General features: G+C 45.6%; 1 protein-coding gene across 3 annotated transcripts; it reads left to right on the forward strand.

The window, feature by feature from the left end:
* The first annotated feature begins 138 nt into the window (after positions 1-138).
* LOC110535756 (syntaxin-17) lies at positions 139-23697 on the forward strand. 3 transcript variants are annotated; one of them, XR_016492348.1, is made up of 9 exons: positions 140-312; positions 859-1054; positions 1175-1240; positions 13848-14040; positions 14244-14362; positions 14514-14564; positions 19878-19964; positions 21106-21244; positions 21873-23697. XR_016492348.1 is itself a non-coding variant. In XM_036966922.2 (8 exons), exons 2-8 carry the CDS (start codon positions 920-922, stop codon positions 22119-22121), a joined length of 900 nt encoding a protein of 299 aa, XP_036822817.2. In that variant the 5' UTR covers positions 139-312; positions 859-919; the 3' UTR covers positions 22122-23697. The 3 variants fall into 3 exon arrangements, 2 of the variants coding, with proteins under 2 accessions (XP_036822817.2, XP_036822821.2); XM_036966922.2 differs by lacking the exon at positions 21106-21244 and having other exon boundaries at positions 139-312; XM_036966926.2 differs by lacking the exons at positions 19878-19964; positions 21106-21244.
* Positions 23698-23716: the final 19 nt, after the last annotated feature.

Below are 23716 nucleotides of genomic sequence, written 5' to 3' on the forward strand. Positions count from 1 at the left end.
CTTGGCAGAAGTTCAATTCCTGCTTTTACAAAAATGTATATGAAATCAGTCACTCATCTCTTGCTATAATATTCACTATTGAACTCAGAAAGGTTACTGTATAGGACTGCTGTAGATTCAGCCTCAAGGGGCGGACCGTTCTCTCTGTGGGCTAAGGTTTTAGATCGGAAGTAATTCGTCTGCGCGCAAGGAAGAAAGTTGTTTACAAACAGAAGAGAAAGTTGGACATGTAGCTAACTCGAGACAAACAGTTACGAAATAGCCTAGAAGAATGCATCTCCCAAGTTTTACACTCATGGGTTTTTACTTTAAGTAAGTAACATGTTCACGGTTTGAAAATGAAATGTGATAGATTTAAAGTTTGAATGGTCAGCTGTGCTGGCCAGCTTGATAACATATTGTTAACGTTAACTCACCTGACAGACACAATATAACGTTATACCTGCCAGCTAGCTAGAGGATGATGCCTTACCTCGGTCAAAATGTGTTTTAATGTGTCATAATTACAGACATTTCTTCTCTCTGGAACAAGCAAAGTTTTCTGTTGTCATTTGTTCCCGGATGTTGTCGTTTAACGTCGTTAGTTAGCAAACAGCTCGAGACAGACTGAGACCCTGTTATTCAAACCTTGGGCACGAGGGGGTCAGCAAAGCTCCCTACTAGCCAGCAATGGTATGTTGTGATGTGTTTGGCATTGGGTTACAAGGATGTGTGTGTGTGTGTGTGTGTGTGTGTGTGTGTGTGTGTGTGTGTGTGTGTGTGTGTGTGTGTGTGTGTGTGTGTGTGTGAAAAACAGGTCACGTGGTTGTTTGTGGCACACTGATGTTTGATGTATACCTCCTCCCTCCTGTCTTCCAGGTAGCTGAGTAAGAGGAGCACGTGTGTATGGTTGCAGGTGTGAGAACACACCCGGGGTCAGATGTCAGGGAGGATGTCAGAGGAAGGGGGCAAGCTGACGCTGAGGCGTCTTGAAGGGCCAATCAACAAGTTCACTAAAGTAGCCCTGCCGACAGACCTAGAAAGACTACAGAGACACCACAGCAATATACTGAAGGTAACACACACATATACTCACACACATATATACACATGCAAACTCACATCTCCGACCATTGGAAGTTACAGAAGAACCACACACAGAGAAGCAGCAACTGAGCTTGTTATTGTCTTACAGTTCCAGCATAGTGGACAATGGGATCGCCTTCACCAGGAGCACATCAATGCCAGCCGCACTGTGCAGGTAAAACATAGACACACGCACACTGGCCTTGTGCTGAGCATATACAGAATGTTGTGACTGTGTGCTGTGTGCCTGCAGGAGATCAGGAGTGTGTATGTAAAATTGAGTGTGTGTTTTAAAAGAGTGTGTGTGTGTGTGTGTGTGTGTGTGTGTTTGTAAAGTGCTGCACAGTGTGTTTTTACAATGGCAACACCATTTCTCTGGAAATGAAGGATTCACTACCACCTCCTTCCCACACACACACACACACACACACACACACACACACACACACACACACACACACACACACACACACACACACACACACACTCTCAAAACACACCATTCCCCTCAAACCCCTTGGGAGGGGCAGAGTGCTTTCCTGTGTGGTGTGTGTGTGTTTCTGTCTGCTGGGCTGGGTGTGTGTAAGGAAGCTGAAGATGGGTGATGATACACAAGGACATGCAGCACAGATAGAGCCTAAGATAAGTAGAGAGAGAGAAAGAAAGGCAGAGGGAAGCAGAGAAAGACCGAGTCACCCCTCACTCTCTAGGCAGGAAGTGAAGTCTCCCTAAATGTTATCAGCATATCGATTGCGCAACCAGGGGTGGAAAGACCTTGGATCATTGTTACTCTAACTTCTGCGACGCATATAAGGCCCTGCCCCGCCCCCCTTTCGGAAAAGCTGACCACGACTCCATTTTGTTGATCCCTGCCTACAGACAGAAACTAAAACAAGAGGCTCCCACGCTGAGGTCTGTCCAACGCTGGTCCGACCAAGCTGACTCCACACTCCAAGACTGCTTCCATCACGTGGACTGGGACATGTTTCGTATTGCGTCAGACAACAACATTGACGAATACGCTGATTCGGTGTGCGAGTTCATTAGAACGTGCGTTGAAGATGTCGTTCCCATAGCAACGATTAAAACATTCCCTAACCAGAAACCGTGGATTGATGGCAGCATTCGCGTGAAACTGAAAGCGCAAACCACTGCTTTTAATCAGGGCAAGGTGTCTGGTAACATGACCGAATACAAACAGTGCAGCTATTCCCTCCGCAAGGCTATCAAACTAGCTAAGCGTCAGTACAGAGACAAAGTAGAATCTCAATTCAACGGCTCAGACACAAGAGGCATGTGGCAGGGTCTACAGTCAATCACGGACTACAGGAAGAATTCCAGCCCAGTCACGGACCAGGATGTCCTGCTCCCAGGCAGACTAAATAACTTTTTTGCCCGCTTTGAGGACAATACAGTGCCACTGACACGGCCTGCAACGAAAACATGCGGTCTCTCCTTCACTGCAGCCGAGGTGAGTAAGACATTTAAACGTGTTAACCCTCGCAAGGCTGCAGGCCCAGACGGCATCCCCAGCCGCGCCCTCAGAGCATGCGCAGACCAGCTGGCCGGTGTGTTTACGGACATATTCAATCAATCCCTATACCAGTCTGCTGTTCCCACATGCTTCAAGAGGGCCACCATTGTTCCTGTTCCCAAGAAAGCTAAGGTAACTGAGCTAAACGACTACCGCCCCGTAGCACTCACTTCCGTCATCATGAAGTGCTTTGAGAGACTAGTCAAGGACCATATCACCTCCACCCTACCTGACACCCTAGACCCACTCCAATTTGCTTACCGCCCAAATAGGTCCACAGACGATGCAATCTCAACCACACTGCACACTGCCCTAACCCATCTGGACAAGAGGAATACCTATGTGAGAATGCTGTTCATCGACTACAGCTCGGCATTCAACACCATAGTACCCTCCAAGCTCGTCATCAAGCTCGAGACCCTGGGTCTCGACCCCGCCCTGTGCAACTGGGTACTGGACTTCCTAACGGGCCGCCCCCAGGTGGTGAGGGTAGGCAACAACATCTCCTCCCCGCTGATCCTCAACACTGGGGCCCCACAAGGGTGCGTTCTGAGCCCTCTCCTGTACTCCCTGTTCACCCACGACTGCGTGGCCACGCACGCCTCCAACTCAATCATCAAGTTTGCGGACGACACAACAGTGGTAGGCTTGATTACCAACAACGACGAGACGGCCTACAGGGAGGAGGTGAGGGCCCTCGGAATGTGGTGTCAGGAAAATAACCTCACACTCAACGTCAACAAAACTAAGGAGATGATTGTGGACTTCAGGAAACAGCAGAGGGAACACCCCCCTATCCACATCGATGGAACAGTAGTGGAGAGGGTAGCAAGTTTTAAGTTCCTCGGCATACACATCACAGACAAACTGAATTGGTCCACTCACACAGACAGCATTGTGAAGAAGGCGCAGCAGCGCATCAACCACCCGAGCCACTGCCTGTTCACCCCGCTATCATCCAGAAGGCGAGGTCAGTACAGGTGCATCAAAGCTGGGACCGAGAGACTGAAAAACAGCTTCTATCTCAAGGCCATCAGACTGTTAAACAGCCACCACTAACATTGAGTGGCTGCTGCCAACACACTGACACTGACTCAACTCCAGCCACTTTAATAATGGGAATTGATGGGAAATGATGTAAATATATCACTAGCCACTTTAAACAATGCTACCTTATATAATGTTACTTACCCTACATTATTCATCTCATATGCATACGTATATACTGTACTCTATATCATCGACTGTGTCCTTATGTAATACATGTATCACTAGCCACTTTAACTATGCCACTTTGTTTACATACTCATCTCATATGTATATACTGTACTCGATACCATCTACTGTATCTTTCCTATGCTGCTCTGTACCATCACTCATTCATATATCCTTATGTACATATTCTTTATCCCCTTACACTGTGTACAAGACAGTAGTTTTGGAATTGTTAGTTAGATTACTTGTTATTACTGCATTGTCGGAACTAGAAGCACAAGCATTTCGCTACACTCGCATTAACATCTGCTAACCATGTGTATGTGACAAATAAAATTTGATTTGATGATTTGATTTGATTAGCAGGAAGTGGGCTCCTCTGCTTTCTGTATTTCTGTCTGCATGCCTCTATTTTCATCCATCACTCATCATCCCTTTCTCCTAACTGTGAATATTATTATAGACCCCTCTCTGCTGCTCATCCCTTTGAGGGAATAGGTTAGGTAGTTTAGACAGCACACTACAGATCACTTCCACACTCCATTCCCCCAGGGTGTTGTCAATTAGGGTGATCGTCAGTCAGAGTACCAGCTCGGAGAGCCTACTGGTTTGATTTGGGGTCTTTTAGTTTGGGCGTGCTTTTGCTATTTTTCCTTCTTGAACATATTTATGTTTAGTCACCATCTGAACAAATAATAATCCACTTGGACCGGCCGACCAAGAGGTGAAGACGGAGCTGGCCCTGGACCTACGGTAAGGTCTCCTGGGTACATACATTCACACCTAGACGCGGCAGGGTAGCCTAGTGGTTAGAGCGTTGGACTAGTAACCGGAAGGTTGCAAGTTCAAACCCCCGAGCTGACAAGGTACAAATCTGTTGTTCTGCCCCTGAACAGGCAGTTAACCCACTGTTCCTAGGCCGTCATTGTAAATAAGAATTTGTTCTTAACTGACTTGCCTAGTTAAATAAAGGTAAAAAAAAAAAAAAACGCTGATTTCTCAGGTTACAGACCAGTTAACTAGGCCTAAGACCCTCTAGACTTAGTGAGTGCAAAAATATTAGCAGGCTAGTGAATCGGTTTCGTAACGCCGTGTGTGTGTGTGTGTGTGTGTGTGTGTGTGTGTGTGTGTGTGTGTGTGTGTGTGTGTGTGTGTGTGTGTGTGTGTGTGTGTGTGTGTGTGTGTGTGTGTGTGTGTGTGTGTGTGTGTGTGTGTTGGTGTGGCAGGGCCTATTTAGCAACGTGTGCCTGGTTTCACTTTCTCCCTGGTGTTTACTGTGTGTTTGGCTGCAGAGATGGAGTCCTGCTGCTTCACATGCCTGTCTGTCCCCCACTGACAGAGTCACACACTGACTGAGTGACTGACTAGCATACAGCGGTCTCAGGGCCCCACCCCCTCCCCTCCATATCCCCTTCCCCCCAGACACAACAGTCTGAAAACACACAAATATGGACCAGTTAAACGCCTTTTGCCATTTTTTTTAAACCGATTTTTAATAAATCCTCTTTGATGTAAAGTCCCCTGTTTAGGGGACCTGCGTGGTTCTGACCGAAATGTTTGCTTATAAATCGATCGAGTTGGCTTGCATTGAGCAGTAGCCCTGATTTTTACAGACAAAGTAGTCAAATCAAATCACATGTTATTGATCACATACACATGATTAGCAGATGTTAATGCGAGTGTAGCGAAATGCTTGTGCTTCTAGTTCCGACAATGCAGTAATAACCAACGAGTAATCTAACCTAACAATTCCACAACAACTACCTTATACACACAGTGTAAAGGAATAAAATAATATGTACATAAAAATATATGAATGAGTGATGGTACAGAACGGCATAGCCAAGATGCAGTAGATGGTATCAAGTATAGTATATTCATATGAGATGAGTAATGTAGGGTATGTAAACATTATATGAAGTGGCATTGTTTAAAGTGGCTAGTGATACATTTTTTACAGCAATTTTTACATATTAAAGTGGCTGGAATTGAGTCAGTATGTTGGCAGCAGCCACTCAATGTTGGTGGTGGCTGTTTAACAGTCTGATGGCCTTGATATAGAATCTGTTTTTCAGTCTCTCGGTCCCTGCTTTGATGCACCTGTACTGACCTTGCCTTCTGGATGATAGCGGGGTGAAGAGGCAGTGGCTCGGGTGGTTGTTGTCCTTGATGATCTTTATGGCCTTCCTGTGACATCGGGTGGTGTAGGTGTCCTGGAGGGCAGGTAGTTTGCCCTTGGTGATGCGTTGTGCAGACCTCACTACCCTCTGGAGAGCCTTACGGTTGTGGGCGGAGCAGTTGCTGTACCAGGCGGTGATAAAGTCCGACAGGATGCTTTCGATTGTGCATCTATAAAAGTTAGTGAGTCTCCTACGCCTGTATGAAGCAGCATATGCCTGGAATCCTTACACCGTAATGTAGCGAGGGGGAGTGGTTTCATCACTGTACCACATTCAGATCGATTTATAGCCAGTAGTCTAAAATAATGAATAGATTTTAAACAAAACCCACTTTCTGTTTGTGATAGACGGACACTATATGAGATGAAAGGCCTAACGAGTTCAGGAAATATTCACAGTGATGGGGAGAGACGTTTTGACCAAGAGACCTTTAGAAAATATGCACATTTTCTCTAACAATAAATTTACAAATATGTATTATACAGAAATCTTATAGTTAGTCGTTTTATAAATTGATTATCCTATATTTAGAACAAATAAGTCATTTCAAGCCTTATTTATACAGTTAAGTTATAGGATATCCATCATATACAGTGGGGCAAAAAAAGTATTTAGTCAGCCACCAATTGTGCAAGTTCTCCCACTTAAAAAGATGAGAGAGTGTAGGTGTGCGTACATATAATTACTATTTGTACTTTATTACTATTTTCTCTTAGCATTTTATTATTGTGTATGTGTATATTTTAAATCAGTGTAGATTGTTATTCTGGGGTATGAATGTTTGTATGTGTATATGTGCATATGGAAGTATTCTTTAAATATTCTTTAAATATATATTTTTATATATGATTTTTTTGTGTGGGTAGGTATGTGTGTGTGTATGTATGTATGTATGTATGTGTATGTGTATATGTGTGTATGTGTATATATATATGTGTGTATGTGTGTATATGTATGTATGTATGTATATGTGTATATATATGTGTGTGTGTGTGTATATATATATATATATTATTTTAAATTTTGTAATTTTTATTACATTTTTTATTACATTTTTTTTTTTAATGGGGGGAACGTTTAATTTAACAAATCCTTGTTCCGATCTCCTGACCCACAGTGTATAAAGGTACGGCTGACTATGTCGGTTGCGGATGGTTTATTTTTGGACCGGCAGTGCTTAGCAATATAATCTTGAGGCTATATCTTGCTTATCTCTGGGATTGACCCAGGATGTCGCTTAAATGCGCAATATGTTTAAGTTGCAACTTATTCTGTTTAGGTTTATTAGATGCTAACTGAACACTTAACTCGCGGGAGCCTCCTCAGTTCATATGTTAGTAGAAGTTCTAGGATAGTGAGAGGTGAACGTATAGTTGGGATTTTATTTTTGTTTTACCTCTTGTTCGAGGTCGCGCCGTGCTTTTTTGGCATCGGCCAGACAATGTGTTTATTATTTTTATTTTTCCTTTTTTTTTCCTCCTGTTTGTGCGTGCCTGTTAAATGTGGGTTGATGGGGGGGTAAGTGTTGGGGAAATTAGGGGAACAGGGTGGGAAGTAAAGGTGCTTGCAGGGGGGGAGGGGTGGGTTGGATACTGCTCGGGTGTAGGTGCTACATATGCTGATCGTGATGGTTTGGGTGCGCTTTCTTACCTTTTTATCAAGTTACATGGTATGCAGGCCACCATAGGAACTACAAACGAGAAGAGGGCGGGGCTTACATTCACTTCCTGGAATGTCAAGGGTTTAAACGAACCAATTAAGAGAGGCAAGGTCCTAGCCCACTTGAGAGCACTCTCGTCTGATATTATATTTTTGCAAGAAACCCATCTGAAGAATAACTCTCAAAGGTAGACTTAAGTGTAGGTGGGTGGGGCAAGTGTATCACTTTAACTTCTCTGCCAAAACGAGAGGCACAGCGATTCTGGTACGGAAAGGAATTCCCTTTCTACATAAAACCACTATTGCGGATAAAGAGGGTCGGTATGTGATCGTAATAGGAGAAATCCACTCTACCTCAGTAACTCTACTAAATATCTATGGGCCAAACATTGATAACCCCTCTTTTTTCAAAAGAGTCCTTGCCCTGATTCCAGATATCTCCCATACTAACCTGGTCATTGGAGGGGACCTTAACTGTGTGCTAGACCAATATTTGGATAGATCCTCTACCCGGCAAACCCCTACCTCCTATTCAAGCGAATTCTTGAATACCTACATAAAAATGTTTAACTTATTTGATATATGGAGGATCGCTAACCCTACGGGTAGGGAATATTACTTTTACTCTCATGTTCACAATGTTTACACTCAAATTGACTACTTTTTGTTGGATGCTAGACTACTCCACTATACCTGTAATGCGAGGTATCATGATATTATAATCTCGGACCACAGTCCACTCACCTTCTCCCTGAGATTGGGTGACATTGTACTAAACGAGAGGGTCTGGATGTTGAATCCTCAGCTCCTCACATAACCAACATTCTGTGAATATCTTAAAGACCAGATTACATTTTTCTTTGATACCAACGACAACACAGAGACTTCCCCAGCATTATTGTGGGAAACACTGAAGGCTTATCTGAGAGGCTGTATCATCTCCTTTCAGGCTGCCAGGAGTAGGCAAAACAGAGGAAAACTGGAAGAACTGGAGGGACAAATTCACTTACTGGATAGGGAGAATGCTAGCCACCCATCTATGGAGAAACATACAAAAATGACCTCTTTAAAATTTGAATATAATCAGATTCTCTCAGCTAAAATTGCTAAATCGTTTCTCTATGCCAAGCACAAATATTTTGAGTTTGGTGACAAACCACACAAATTACTCGCCAGACAAAATGTGAGTGACCGAATGATTCACAAAGTTAAATCTGCATCTGGGGAATTACTCTCTTCCCCCAAAGACATCAATGACAGATTCCGGCAGTTTTATGAGACTCTATATACATCTAAAGCAGATCCTAACCCCTTAATTATGCAAACATTTTTGGAGGACTGTAATCTTCCTGCCCTGAACCAGGAAGATTCTAACTTCCTGAATAAGGAAATATCTCTTGATGAAATTCGAGAAACAATTAAATCTCTAAAGAGTGGTAAGACCCTGGGCTCTCTCCCTACCTGCACAAAATGTTGGTTCAGGCCAATGAGGATGGAGCTCTCCCTTCTACTTTGGACGAAGCGTTCATTACAGTTATACATAAGAAGGGTAAAGATCCAGAAGAGGTAGGGTCATATAGACCAATATCTCTCCTTAATACAGACCAAAATATTTTAGCAAAAACTCTGGCTAACAGGCTTAGCACTTTAATTGGCAAATTGGTCCATTCGGATCAGACCGGCTTTATCCGTAACAGAAACTCATTCTCCAATCTCAGGCGCCTCTTCAATATTATGTATTCTCAGAGGTTACCCAACGTGGACCTTGTCGTCATATCTCTTGACGCCAAAAAGGCCTTTGACCAAGTTGAGTGGCCCTATCTATTCAAGGTCCTACAGAAATGTAATATTGGAGATGGGTTTATAAATTGGATCCAGCTTTTATATAGGAACCCCTGTGCCAGAATACTCACTAACCAATCATTGTCGCCCCGATTTAACCTTAACAGGGGGACAAGGCAGGGTTGTGCGCTGTCGCCTATGCTCTTCGCCCTAATTATCGAACCGCTCGCTCAGATGATTAGATCTCATGCAGCAATACACGGCTATAATACTAAAGATACTCTAAATAAGATTTCCCTATATGCAGATGACATCCTCCTCTATGTAACAGAACCCCAGGCTAGTATCCCAGCTATTCTTGATGTGATCAATTTGTTTGGTACCTTCTCGGGATACAGAATAAATTGGAAAAAGAGTGAATTAATGCCCATACGGTCGCAAAACACCTCCTGGCTAGAACATCTCCCATTTAAGTTATCTTCAGAAAAATTTACCTACCTAGGAATTGTAGTTACCAAACGATACTCCTCACTATTTAAAGAGAATTTCCCCTCTCTGATACAAAACTCAAGGCAAACATACTATTTTGGAGAACTCTCCCAATTTCTCTGCTCGGAAGAATTAATGCCATTAAAATGGTCTTCCTCCCACAACTGCTCTACCTATATCAGAACATCCCAGTATTCATACCTAAATCCTTTCATAAACAACTGGACTCAATTATCAATCCTTTCATCTGGGATTATAAAACGGAGGATTGTCTCTCCCAAATGTTATATTTTATTACTGTGCCGCTAACCTCCGCGTTGTTACGTTTTTGCTGGATGACGCACTTCCGGCATCCAGCTGGCTTACTATGGAGCGTGAGGAGTGTCACCCCTTCTCTATTGGCGCTGTGATTTTGTCGCCTGTCAATCTGGAGATGTCACTTTATTGTAACAATCCTATTATACATAGCACAGTCCGAATCTGGAAGCAAATTAAAGTCCACTTTGAGCTTAGACCAATGTCATTCATGCTCTCTGTCGCCAGGAATCCCTCCTTTGCCCCTTCTAACCTTGATAACACCTTTGAGCGATGGGGAGAGTTGGGGATAAGTACCATAGGGGATTTATACATAGAAGGGACCTTTGCTTCCTTTGAGTTGCTGAGGGAAACTTATAACCTTCCCAGAAGTAATTTTAGATACCTACAAATTAGAGACTATGTTAGAAAACACCTCCCAACATTTGGGAATGCTAAACCTTCCATGTTTGACGGATGCATAAAAATATGCCCCACCTCAGATAAACTGATATCGCGTCTATATGATGCTTTTCAATCTGTTAGCACACCTTCTACAGATGCCATCAAGGCAAAATGGGAGGAAGAACTAGGGACTGACATCTCGGTGGCAGACTGGGAAGAGAGCTTGGAGTATATCTACACATGCTCCATTAATTCCAGACATCGTCTCATACAATTCAAGGTATTACACAGATTACACTATTCCAAAACCAAACTGCATAGGATATTTCCTGATACATCCCCTACATGTGATAAATGTCAGGCTGCGCAGGGTACACTACTCCACTGCTTTGCCCTATGCTCTAGCTTGCATGGTTATTGGAGTGGAATTTTTGGGATCCTCTCTGAAGTCTTGGAGACGTCAATAGATCCAGACCCGCTTCTGATAATCCTGGGAGTATCTGAGTCCCTAAACGGATTAACCAACCCCCAAAAACAACTAATCTCGTACTGTCTCATTTCGGCAAAAAAACAAATCTTGTTGTTTTGGAAAAGGAGGGAAGCGCCCTCTACCAAATTATGGCTCAGTGAATTGGCAAACACTGTACACTTAGAAAGAATTAGATATATTCTGTACAATAAATTATCAACATTTGATCAAATCTGGCAGCCTTTCCTCTCCTACGTGGACGAGTCGGCGCTGTGAATTTGTACTTATTAACGCACTCTCAATTGTAATATTTGAATCTACCTTTGGGCAGCATGTGCTGGCCCCGCCACCCGAGCAGTTGGGGGGGGGACATCTTCCCTCTTTCTTTCTATGTGTCCTTGTTGTGTATGTCGTGACTTGTATTATTTGTTTTGCACCCAGAACTCTGGGTCTTGTTGTTCCTGTATGCTCTTTTATGTTTAGATAACAATTGTATACACCATTCTTGTGTGTGTTTAATAAAAAATATTTGAAACAAAAAAGATGAGAGAGGCCTGTAATGTTCATCATAGGTACACTTCAACTATGACAGACAAAATGAGAAAAAAAAATCCTGAAAATCAGATTGTAGGATTTTTTATGAATTTATTTGCAAATTATGGTGGAAAATAAGTATTTGGTCAATAACAAAAGTTTATCTCAATAATTTGTTATATACCCTTTGTTGGCAATGACAGAGGTCAAATGTTTTCTGTAAGTATTCACAAGGTTTTCACACACTGTTGCTGGTATTTTGGCCCATTCCTCCATGCAGATCTCCTCTAGAGCAGTGATGTTTTAGGGCTGTTGCTGGGAAACACGGACTTTCAACTCCCTCCAAATATTTTCTATGGGATTGAGATCTGGAGACTGGCTAGGCCACTCCAGGACCTTGAAATGCTTCTTACGAAGCCACTCCTTCGTTGCCCGGGCGGTGTGTTTGAGATCATTGTCATGCTGAAAGACCCAGCCACATTTCATCTTCAATGCCCTTGCTGATGGAAGGAGGTTTTCACTCAAAATCTCACAATACATGGCCCCATTCAATATTTCCTTGACACGGATCAGTCGTCCTGGTCCCTTTGCAGAAAAACAGCCCCAAAGCATGATGTTTCCACCCCCATGCTTCACAGTAGGTATGGTGTTCTTTGGATGCAACTCAGCATTCTTTGTCCTTCAAACACGACGAGTTGAGATTTTACCAAAAAGTTATATTTTGGTTTCATCTGACCATATGACATTCTCCCAATCTTCTTCTGGATCATCCAAATGCTCTCTAGCAAATTTCAGATGGGCCTGGACATGTACTGGCTTAAGCAGGGGGACACGTCTGGCACTGTAGGATTTGAGTCCCTGGCGGCGTAGTGTGTTACTGATGGTAGGCTTTGTTACTTTGGTCCCAGCTCTCTGCAGGTCATTCACTAGGTCCCCCCGTGTGGTTCTGGGATTTTTGCTCACCGTTCTTGTGATCATTTTGACCCCACGGGGTGAGATCTTGCGTGGAGCCCCAGATCGAGGGAGATTATCAGTGGTCTTGTATATCTTCCATTTCCTAATAATTGCTCCCACAGTTGATTTCTTCAAACCAAGCTGCTTACCTATTGAAGATTCAGTCTTCCCAGCCTGGTGCAGGTCTACAATTTTGTTTCTGGTGTCCTTTGACAGCTCTTTGCTCTAGGCCATAGTGGAGTTTGGAGTGTGACTGTTTGAGGTTGTGGACAGGTGTCTTTTATACTGATAACAAGTTCAAACAGGTGCCATTAATACAGGTAATGAGTGGAGGACAGAGGAGCCTCTTAAAGAAGTTACAGGTCTGTGAGAGACAGAAATCTTGCCTGTTTGTAGGTGACCAAATACTTATTTTCCACCATAATTTGCAAAAAAAATCATTCAAAATCCTACAATGGGATTTTCTGGATTTTTTTTCTCATTTTGTCTGTCATAGTTGAAGTGTACCTATGATGAAAATTACAGGCCTCTCTCATCTTTTTAAGTGGGAGAACTTGCACAATTGGTGGCTGACTAAATACTTTTTTGCCCCACTGTAACATATTTGTATCATGTTTGTGCTTTTGTACTTGATCTTGTGTCTTGAAAAGTGACTACACCTCACCAGTCTAACTGTTTTACCAGAAAGGGGAAATTTGAACCGTAGAGATTGCAGCATTACTAGTTATTGTTTATGGCCCTCTCATGGTAAATAATTACTTTAGGGGATTACGTAGATTACATTTAAGAGGTTTTAACCAACCTTCTCCAGCAGCGCAGAGAGCTCATTCACCTGTTAATGTTCTTATTGTTGATCTTTGTGTTGTGTTCTTTGTGTGTGTGTCTCTGTGTGTGTGTTGTCTGTGAAGCATATGCTAACAGGTCTTTAGCATTCTGACAGTTGTGTCTCCCCGTGGCCATAGAAGCTCAATGCTAATTCAGTCTGCAGCTGTATGTGTATGTTTATTCATCATGTCTAATTAGCGTGGGAGCATCTATTGGTCATGACCTCCTGACCCCTGCCCTGGTCTGCCCTGGGGCTGATGGGTACAACCAGGGGAGGCCATCTGACACCCTCCTACTTCCCCCTTCTCACTCCTCCTCCCAGCAGAGACACTGGAACCTGTCTGTCTGTATGAGGGTGTACTTCTCTCTCTCTCGTGCCTCTTTTTTAAATCTATCTGTTGGGAAGTTGAACCTCTCTCTCACTCTCTCTCCCTCTCTGTAGCAGTTGAGGGCTAATGTTAGAGAGATGGAGAAGCTGTGTGGACATATCCGCCCGGAGGACGGCCCAGCCCTGGAGAGGCTGGTTCAGCCAATCAGAGACCGAGCATCTGCTGCCGTGCAAGACTTCCTACTCCTGCATTCTAACCCCGCCCCTCTGCCACAGGCACCACGCCTCCCAGACCACTCATCCTCAGGTAGCACCGCCCCCTTCCCCTCTATTCAATACATCAGTTTATTCCATTCTATGTCAGCCATGTTACCTCTTCCTTTATTGATATATAAATAAACCAACTAATAAATCATCTAAATGCTCATTATGAATTTGAGAATTTCAGAAGCAGTAACATGTCCAGATCTAAAGTTGGTCACTCTGGTTCTCACTGACCTTGTCCATTAGGTGGTTCCCATGGTGATGATGTGGGCAGGGAGCCCCCTCCTGTTAATCAAACGCAGCTCCTCCTCCCAGTGATCCCCCTCAATGAGAGTGCTGCTGAGTCCTGGGACACTCTGGAGGAGGTGGGAATATTTGGGCCCCTTGTACTGTATTCACAAATTGTCTTAATAATAGATTAAGAGATCATAATATTTATTAATGTCTTTAATATGTCATGTAGTAGGTTTTTGTTTGTGTTATTGTTGCTGTGTTAATATGAGTTTGTTTTGTCAGGACCTGAAGGAGCTTAGCGGTTTGGTGACAGAGTTCTCTCTGCTGGTCCATGTGAGTATGCTATGTACAGTGCATTCGGAAAGTATTCCCCTTTACTTTTTCCACATTTTGTTACGTTAGAGCCTAATTCTAAAATTGATTAAATTGTTTTCCTCATCAAACTACACACAATACCCCATAATGACAAAGCAAAAACTGTTTTGTAGACATTTTTGCAAATAAAACTGAAATATCACATTTCCTTAAGTATTCAGACCTTTTACTCAGTACTTTGTTGAAGCACCTTTGGCAGCGATTACAACCTCAAGTCTTCTAGGGTATGACGCTTCAAGCTTGACACACATTTATTTGGGGAGTTTCTTCCATTCTTCTCTAAAGATCCTCTCAAGCTCTGTCAGGTTAGATGGGGAGCGTTGCTGCACAGCTATTTTCAGGTCTCTCCAGAGATGTTCGATCGGGTACAAGTCCGGGCTCTGGCTGGGCCACTCAAGGACATTCAGAGACTTGTCCCGAAGCTACTCCTGTGTTGTCTTGGCTGTGTGGTTTTCATCAAGGATCTCTCTGTACTTTGCTCCGTTTATCGTTCCCTCAATCCTGACTAGTCTCCCAGTGCAACTGAAAAACATCCCCACAGCATGATGCTGTCGCCACCATGCTTCACCATAGTGATGGTGCCAGGTTTCCTCCAGGTGTGACGCTTGGCATTCAGGCCAAAGAGTTCAATCTTGGTTCAGCAGACCAGAGAATCTTGTTTCTCATGGTCTGAGAGTCCTTTAGGTGCCTTTTCAAATCAAATCCAATTTTATTGGTCACATACACATGGTTAGCAGATGTTATTGCGAGTGTAGCGTAATGCTTGTGGCAAACTCCAGGTGGGCTGTAATGTGCCTTTTCCTGCGGAGTGGCTTCCGTTTGGCCACTCTACCATAAAGGCCTGATTGGTGGAGTGCTGCAGAGATGGTTATCCTTCTGGAAGGTTCTCCCATCTCCACAGAGGAACTCTGGAGCTCTGTCAGAGTGACCATCAGGTTCTTGGTCACCTTCCTGACCAAGGCCCTTCTCCCCTGATTGCTCAGTTTGGCTGGCTGGCCGATCGGCCAGAGTCTTGGTGGTTTCAAACTTCTTCCATTTAAGAATGATGGAGGCCACTGGGATCTTCAATGCGGCAGACATGTTTCGGTACCCATCCCCAGATCTGTGCCTCGACAGAATCCTGTCTCGGGGCTGTACGGACAATTTCTTCAACCTCATGGCTTGGATTTTGATCTGACATGTCAACTCTGGGACCTTAAATAGACAGGTGTGTGCCTTTTCAAATCATGTCCAATCAATTGAATTTGCCACAGGTGGACTCCAATCAAGTTGTAGAAACATCTCAAGGATGATCAATGGAAACAGGATATACCTGAGCTCCATTTCGAGGCTCATAGCAAAGGGTCTGAATACTTGTGAAATTAGCAAAAAAAAAAAAAAAAAAAAAAAAAAAAACTTTTTCATTTAGTCATTATGGGTTATTGTGTGTAGATAGATGAGGACAATTTTTTTAAGTTAATCCGTTAAAGAATAAAGTTGTAATATAACAAAATGTTGAAAAAGAGAATGGGTCTGAATACTTCCCGAATGCACTGTATGTTCTGTGTGTGTGATTGAGAGCTGACAAGGTCAGCAGACAATGCCTTTCTGGTGTCTAATGAGACAGGATGAATGACAGGGACAGGGCTACATAACACAGATAGCCTGCTGCGGCTACGCTAACCATGCTGTTAGCACACAGGGCAGTGAGGGCACTGACAGACAGTGTAGTGAGCGACAGCTAGCCTAGCGTCTGTCTGTCTGGTTGGATTCATGCTGGGGCTCCTTAGAGAGCAGGTCACAGCACACCACAGGTTACTGGAGTGGGGCTGCAGGCAGGTGTACTGCTGGGGGAGGGGGGATGGTAGAAAATGGGCCATAGGGGAGAGAAGGGGGCTGTGTGTCCATGGGGAGAAGAGAGGAGAGTGCCGTGGGAGAGAACCCAGGCAACAGGGCGTATGGTGGGCCAGGAGGAAAACAGACGACTCCGATTATCACTCTATCCCCTGGGAATGAAAGAGCAATAGGAGGGTGAGTGGGAGGAAGGGAGGGCTTAAACATGGTGAGAGAGGAGGGCAGAAAGAGGTGTAGAGAGAGAGATTTAAGGAGGGAGAGCGAGCGTTGTTTTAGTGCTGTGGTCTCTCTGGGGTGACTGGTGTCGTTCAGGGACCAATACTCAGCCTCTCAACCACAGGGTAAACACTGCTGTGTGTCGGTGTTTGTACCTGCCTGGTGATTTGAGAGAGAGAGGGAGGGAGGGAGGGGGACAGAGACAGGCAAGTTGAGATGTTCAGACGCAGCCTGCTAGTGTCTGACTGAAGCACTCATCTCCCCCTGTTACACTGGCTGGAGCCTAGAAGCTCCACATCCACCAACAACCATACATACATCTGGGATTTAAAGGGAGGGAGGGTGAAGAAATGGGAACCGAAGTGAACATGAGAGTGGGGGAGAGATGTGAGGACTGAGGAGAGGAGTAAAGATGTCAGCATGCTTCGGTTCAGAATGAGTGTGCTCGCATAATCCCTTAGACCTTTGTTTGAAGTACCAAGCAGATCTTAGTCGAACAATTTTACATCCGAGATGTTTGGTGCGGTCTCCTTGAATGACATCAAACATTTAATTGAATAATCCCTACTGTTGACCAATCACAGATGAAGGGGCGTAGACTTCAGCTACCGACTCCGGCATGCCTGGAGAAAATGTTTTGTTAGCACGGCCGGAAAAAGCCCTCACTGAAGACCAAACGGAGAGGAGGGAGGGGACTGTAACGGAGAGGAGGGAGGGGACTGTAACGGAGAGGAGGGAGGGGACTGTAACGGAGAGGAGGGAGGGGACTGTAACGGAGAGGAAGGAGGGGACTGTAACGGAGAGGAAGGAGGGGACTGTAACGGAGAGGAAGGAGGGGACTGTAACGGAGAGGAGGGAGGGGACTGTAACGGAGAGGAAGGAGGCGTCTGTAACGGAGAGGAGGGAGGGGACTGTAACGGAGAGGAGGGAGGGGACTGTAACGGAGAGGAGGGAGGGGACTGTAACGGAGAGGAGGGAGGGGACTGTAACGGAGAGGAGGGAGGGGACTGTAACGGAGAGGAAGGAGGGGACTGTAACGGAGAGGAAGGAGGGGACTGTAACGGAGAGGAGGGAGGGGACTGTAACGGAGAGGAAGGAGGCGTCTGTAACGGAGAGGAGTTAGGGGACTGTAACGGAGAGGAGGGAGGGGACTGTAACGGAGAGGAGGGAGGGGACTGTAACGGAGAGGAAGGAGGGGACTGTAACGGAGAGGAGGGAGGGGACTGTAACGGAGAGGAGGGAGGGGACTGTAACGGAGAGGAGGGAGGGGACTGTAACGGAGAGGAGGGAGGGGACTGTAACGGAGAGGAGGGAGGGGACTGTAACGGAGAGGAAGGAGGCGTCTGTAACGGAGAGGAGGGAGGGGACTGTAACGGAGAGGAAGGAGGCGTCTGTAACGGAGAGGAGGGAGGGGACTGTAACGGAGAGGAGGGAGGGGACTGTAACGGAGAGGAGGGAGGGGACTGTAACGGAGAGGAGGGAGGGGACTGTAACGGAGAGGAAGGAGGCGTCTGTAACGGAGAGGAGGGAGGGGACTGTAACGGAGAGGAGGGAGGGGACTGTAACGGAGAGGAGGGAGGGGACTGTAACGGAGAGGAGGGAGGGGACTGTAACGGAGAGGAAGGAGGGGACTGTAACGGAGAGGAGGGAGGGGACTGTAACGGAGAGGAGGGAGGGGACTGTAACGGAGAGGAAGGAGGGGACTGTAACAGAGAGGAGGGAGGGGACTGTAACGGAGAGGAGGGAGGGGACTGTAACGGAGAGGAGGGAGGGGACTGTAACGGAGAGGAAGGAGGCGTCTGTAACGGAGAGGGAGGGAGGGGACTGTAACGGAGAGGAGGGAGGGGACTGTAACGGAGAGGAGGGAGGGGACTGTAACGGAGAGGAAGGAGGGGACTGTAACGGAGAGGAAGGAGGGGACTGTAACGGAGAGGAAGGAGGGGACTGTAACGGAGAGGAGGGAGGGGACTGTAACGGAGAGGAGGGAGGGGACTGTAACGGAGAGGAAGGAGGCGTCTGTAACGGAGAGGAGGGAGGGGACTGTAACGGAGAGGAGGGAGGGGACTGTAACAGAGAGGAGGGAGGGGACTGTAACGGAGAGGAGGGAGGGGACTGTAACGGAGAGGAGCGAGTTAGGGGGCAGTAAGGGAGAGGGAGGGAGTTAGGGGGCAGTAACAGAGAGGAGGGAGTTAGGGGGCAGTAAGGGAGAGGGAGGGAAGGGGCTGTAACGGAGAGGAGAGAGTTAGGGGGCAGTAAGGGAGAGGGAGGGAGTTAGGGGGCAGTGAGGGAGGAAGTTAGGGGGCAGTAAGGGAGAGAGGGGACTGTAACGGAGAGGAGGGAGTTAGGAGGCAGTAAGGGAGAGGAGGGAGTTAGGGGGCAGTAAGGGAGAGGAGGGAGTTAGGGGGCAGTAAGGGAGAGGAGGGAGTTAGGAGGCAGTAAGGGAGAGGAGGGAGTTAGGAGGCAGTAAGGGAGAGGAGGGAGTTAGGAGGCAGTAAGGGAGAGGAGGGAGTTAGGGGGCAGTAAGGGAGAGGAGGGAGTTAGGGGGCAGTAAGGGAGAGGAGGGAGTTAGGAGGCAGTAAGGGAGAGGAGGGAGTTAGGGGGCAGTAAGGGAGAGGAGGGAGTTAGGGGGCAGTAAGGGAGAGGAGGGAGTTAGGGGGCAGTAAGGGAGAGGAGGGAGTTAGGAGGCAGCAAGGGAGAGGAGGGAGTTAGGGAGACGAGAGACTTAAAAAAGCTCACGATTGATCATAGTTATGACTGAAACCGCTACAGAAAATGTATACCTGTTGTCTGAATATTGTCTATCCATATGTAATAAGTAGCTCATGTAAAAAGGTACCATGTCCATAAAATGCATATAGTATGTACATATAACAACAACAACTACAATAAGGAAGGAGAGAAGGGTGGATGGTGTCCAGCACACAGGGAGAGAGGGACAGCTGTCACACTGAATATTTCATGAGCTCCTCACAATAACCCACCCAGACCCCTCCTGCTCCAATATAACCCCCTCAAGATCCCTTCCTACCCCAATATAATCGCCCCAGACCCCCCCCCCCCCCCCCCCCCCCGCCCCAATATAATCTCCCCCAGACCCTACCTTTTCTACTTTATACCCGCATCACCCCCCCACAGACAGACACACACATCTGTATTGCTGTGTCGAGAGGGACCAAGTCAGCGGTGTGTGTCTCCAGTGTATAAACCCTGTGTGTGTGTCAGTCCCAGCAGGAGAAGATTGACAGCATAGAGGAGAACGTCATCACAGCAGCAGCCAACGTGGAGGAGGGGACCAGGAGCCTCGGGAAGGTGCGTGTGAGCGTGTACACGTGTGTGTGTGTGTGTGTGGTGTTTGGGAGATCGATGGCACTTTGCCTCCCAGCCATTCTATAACGTTTGTCCCTATTGATCCAGCAGAATACGGAGGAAAGCTGCAATTAAAGAAATAGAGAGAATAGATGGAGAGAGGGGTTAAGAGGTACAGTGATGGAGGGAGGGGTTGAGTAGGGGGTGTTGTCAATGGAGAGTGCAAGGTGTGTGTATGTGGGTGCAGGAGGCGAGGAGAGGTATGAAGGGCTATTTAATAGCTCTTCAGTAGCAGCGTTTGGCCTCCCACTGTTGGCTCAATACACACACACACACACACACACACACACACACACACACACACACACACACACCCTCAGAATAAAGTCAGACTGGCAGCTCAATACCCACAGACATATTACAAGCTCAGTGTGGTATGTCGTGTGAGTTCTATACGGCTGAACAGACGCTCCGCGTACACACCCGTTTTGAGTCTAATTACAGCCAAAATATCACTATTTAAAATGTGGTTTATTTAAGTGTAAATGTACCATCTCTCACCTCATGGTTTGATTGATAAATGGAACTTCAACTCAGTTCAACTTCCTTAATTGATGAAGTTGAACTGGGATTGAGCCCACATTGAGGTCCAGAATATTCTAGGGTGTGGCTGTGCTGTTAAGGGATCCTGAGTGGCACAGCGTTCTAAGGTACTGCATCGCATCACTACAGACCCGGGTTCGATCCTGGACTGTATCACAACCGGCTGTGATCGGGAGTCCCAAAGGGCGGCGCACAATTGGCCCAGCTTTGTCTGGGTTAGACGTTTTGGACTTATTTTTCTGCTAGGCAACCCGAAGATCAAAGCCGAAGTCTACGCTCCTTCGTCGGTAATTGGTCAACAGTAGGGATTCTTCAATAAAGTCTTTGTCATTCAATGAGAAATGACTCATTTTCATGCACATTTTTTCATTAAGAAATACTGCACCAAACATCTTAGTTAGATGTAAAATTGATCTCCATGTCAAAATTAGTGACAGATTTATCTTAGATGAATTCAGACTATTTTGAGGAAGTGTATTCTGGCTACGGCATCTCTAAATGGACAAATAGTACTATTGCTGCTTTTTTTCTCATTTTTCAGGTCTTTTAAGGGAGTATGTGTGCACACTCGATGGGCTAGGCGTCAGCCCAACTGAAGCATGCTGAGGCCTTTAGAAGCAGTGTGTGTACATAGAAGAGGTGTCAGACACAGCAGTGTGTGTCATCTGTCATCAGGCCAGGTGCCATTACACACACCCCTGCTTTACCAACACTCTGTACTCTGAACTTTCAACTTACCTCTGGTTAATTAAAATGACCTTCGCTGCCATGAGGTGAGGGGGTGGGAGGGCGTTTGAACTGGAGCCATTAAACTGTTAATCTGTTAATCAACCGTGGGAGGGGGTAGTGTGTGTGTGTGTGGCGGAATGTTCAGAGGAGTCACTCATTTACAGCAATCAGTCTAAAGAAGCATCTTCCTCTCTGAAGATAACAGTATTAATAAACACACACACACCTCATTTCTCCTATTTTAATAAACATGGGTAATTCAACTGTAGAGCTTTGATGATGATGGTGTGTGCGCATGTGTTGCTGTTTGTGTGTGTACATTTGTGTGTGTGTGTGTGTGTGATCATGAAAGGCCAGGTAGATCTGAAGACTTCTCGCTGACTGTGTGTCTTAGAACATCAAAGGAATAACCCCCCTGAGTGTGTGTGTTATGTGTGCGTTGATTTGTCCCAAGCAAAGTTTCTTCTTATTTCCTTGTCTTTTTAATTTAATTTAAGAATCTTTATTGGCATAAAAAGTAAAGAAACCTAGACTGTCAATGCATGTAGTGACTCGTCTATCCCTCTGTCCTCTCTCCAGGCGGTGGGCTACAGGCTGGCAGTGTTACCCGTGGCGGGGGCAGTGTTAGGGGGGGTGTTGGGTGGGCCGCTGGGCCTACTGGTGGGGTTCAAGGCAGCGGGGGTGGCAGCAGCGCTTGGAGGGGGGGCTCTGGGGTTTGCAGGGGGGAACCTGGTCCAGAAGAAACGCAGAGCTAGAGTAGAGTCCCAGATGAACCAGCTCACTGCACACCCTACGGAACCAGAACCACCGCTGGACAAGGACAAGTGACCTCTGATTGGTCGTGAAGGGACCTCTGACCTCCAGAAGCTTACACTGGTCCTGGTACTGCCCGACTATATTGCAGACGCATGCTAGACCTTATATATCAGCTAACCACATCATATGATATAGCAATCTGATGCACAGTTGAAGTGGCGCACAACCATTGGTTGATGCAATGCAACGCCTGCGCATCTAGTCGGGTAGGAACTCAACCTAGATATCCCTCAGACTAACTGGCTGTCCACTCTAACAATCAGTTGTTTGACCAATAGATTTGCTCTCTTTACTGTGGTAATAAGGAACTCCTCCTCCTTCTCGCTGCCAATAGACGGAGGAGAGAGGTCTGTCAAGAGAGGCCTACTGTGAAGAGAAGCCTGCCACTGGGATCTACCACTTCCCAATCAATAAGACTTTTAAACATTGTAGGAGAGCCTTGAGGACCTGAGTGTGAAAGGGAGGTGTGTGTGAATGCTGTGTTAGTTGAGTGTGATGTATGTATATATGCTGGGTCTGTTGGCTTTGTATTTAACACTTTAAAGTAACTGTCCAGTGTTTCCAGATTTCTATTAAACATGAGCTACACATTTTTACAATATAAATGAAATAGTTTTCCTTCCAAAACCTTTTAAATATGTTAAAAAGCAGCTTTTCTGTGTTGGAATGGTGTGGGCGTATACTGATCTTAAAAATATTCATGTGAGTGGATCGCTGATTGGCCAGCTCATCCTCCTTAGGATGACGGCAAGTTGAGATACAAGTTTGTTTTTTGTTTTCTACAATTAATATTTTGGCCACAAATACAAGTATAGGATGAGTCAACATTATTTGGGTATGAGATTACAGAACTTTCACTGCACAGTTACTTTAAGTGTATGATTATATATTATGAAAAGATGTGCATTATTAGTAGCAAACACTACAGCCTGCCTAGTTTTGTAACATAAGTCCTGCTGTTTGGTGCCTTTTAGTACAGATGGAGAGACGGTAGTTTTATTAAAGTCATGTTATTATGTGTTTCTTGGACGGACTTGTCTTAACTTCCCTCAGTCTTTATCAAATACACACTGTGCCAAAGCCAGACATTGCCTGGGTCGAGCAGTCACCCATCTCTCTAGTTTATGAACTTATTGATGTTTATCTGAGTCTGCCAATATGTCTGCTGCTCTGCTTAGAGTATACAGCTCATTAACAGAGGGAGAGAAGAGAGAGGGAGGTATAAACAGCAGTAAATGTCAAGACTGTGTCCTGGTCTGAACCCTGCTGGAGAGGAGAGGCCTGCTCCCTCTGACAGACTGGAATGTGTCAATTTGACAGACTGGGGAGCAGAGAATAAGAGTGAGTGATTGTGATTGAGAAAGGTTAGGAGGATAAACACAGCTGTCCTGGGTGTACCAGGTAGAAAGTTGTGATGAGTGAGGCCAAAGTTTTCCTTCTTAAAAGTGCCACAAGAGAAACGGGTCACACTGATGTCATCTACTACAACAGTGACCAACTAAATATGGATGCTCTTAATCTATGTGATGATTTACTGGGGTTTTATATTGTCAAAGAAAACCAATAAAATCTGCTTCTGATGAAGGAATTGTGTGTGTGTGTGTGTG

Source organism: Oncorhynchus mykiss, chromosome 3 (assembly GCF_057628025.1).
Source record: "Oncorhynchus mykiss isolate SJ-2025 chromosome 3, ASM5762802v1, whole genome shotgun sequence".
Taxonomy (NCBI): Eukaryota; Metazoa; Chordata; class Actinopteri; order Salmoniformes; family Salmonidae; genus Oncorhynchus; species Oncorhynchus mykiss.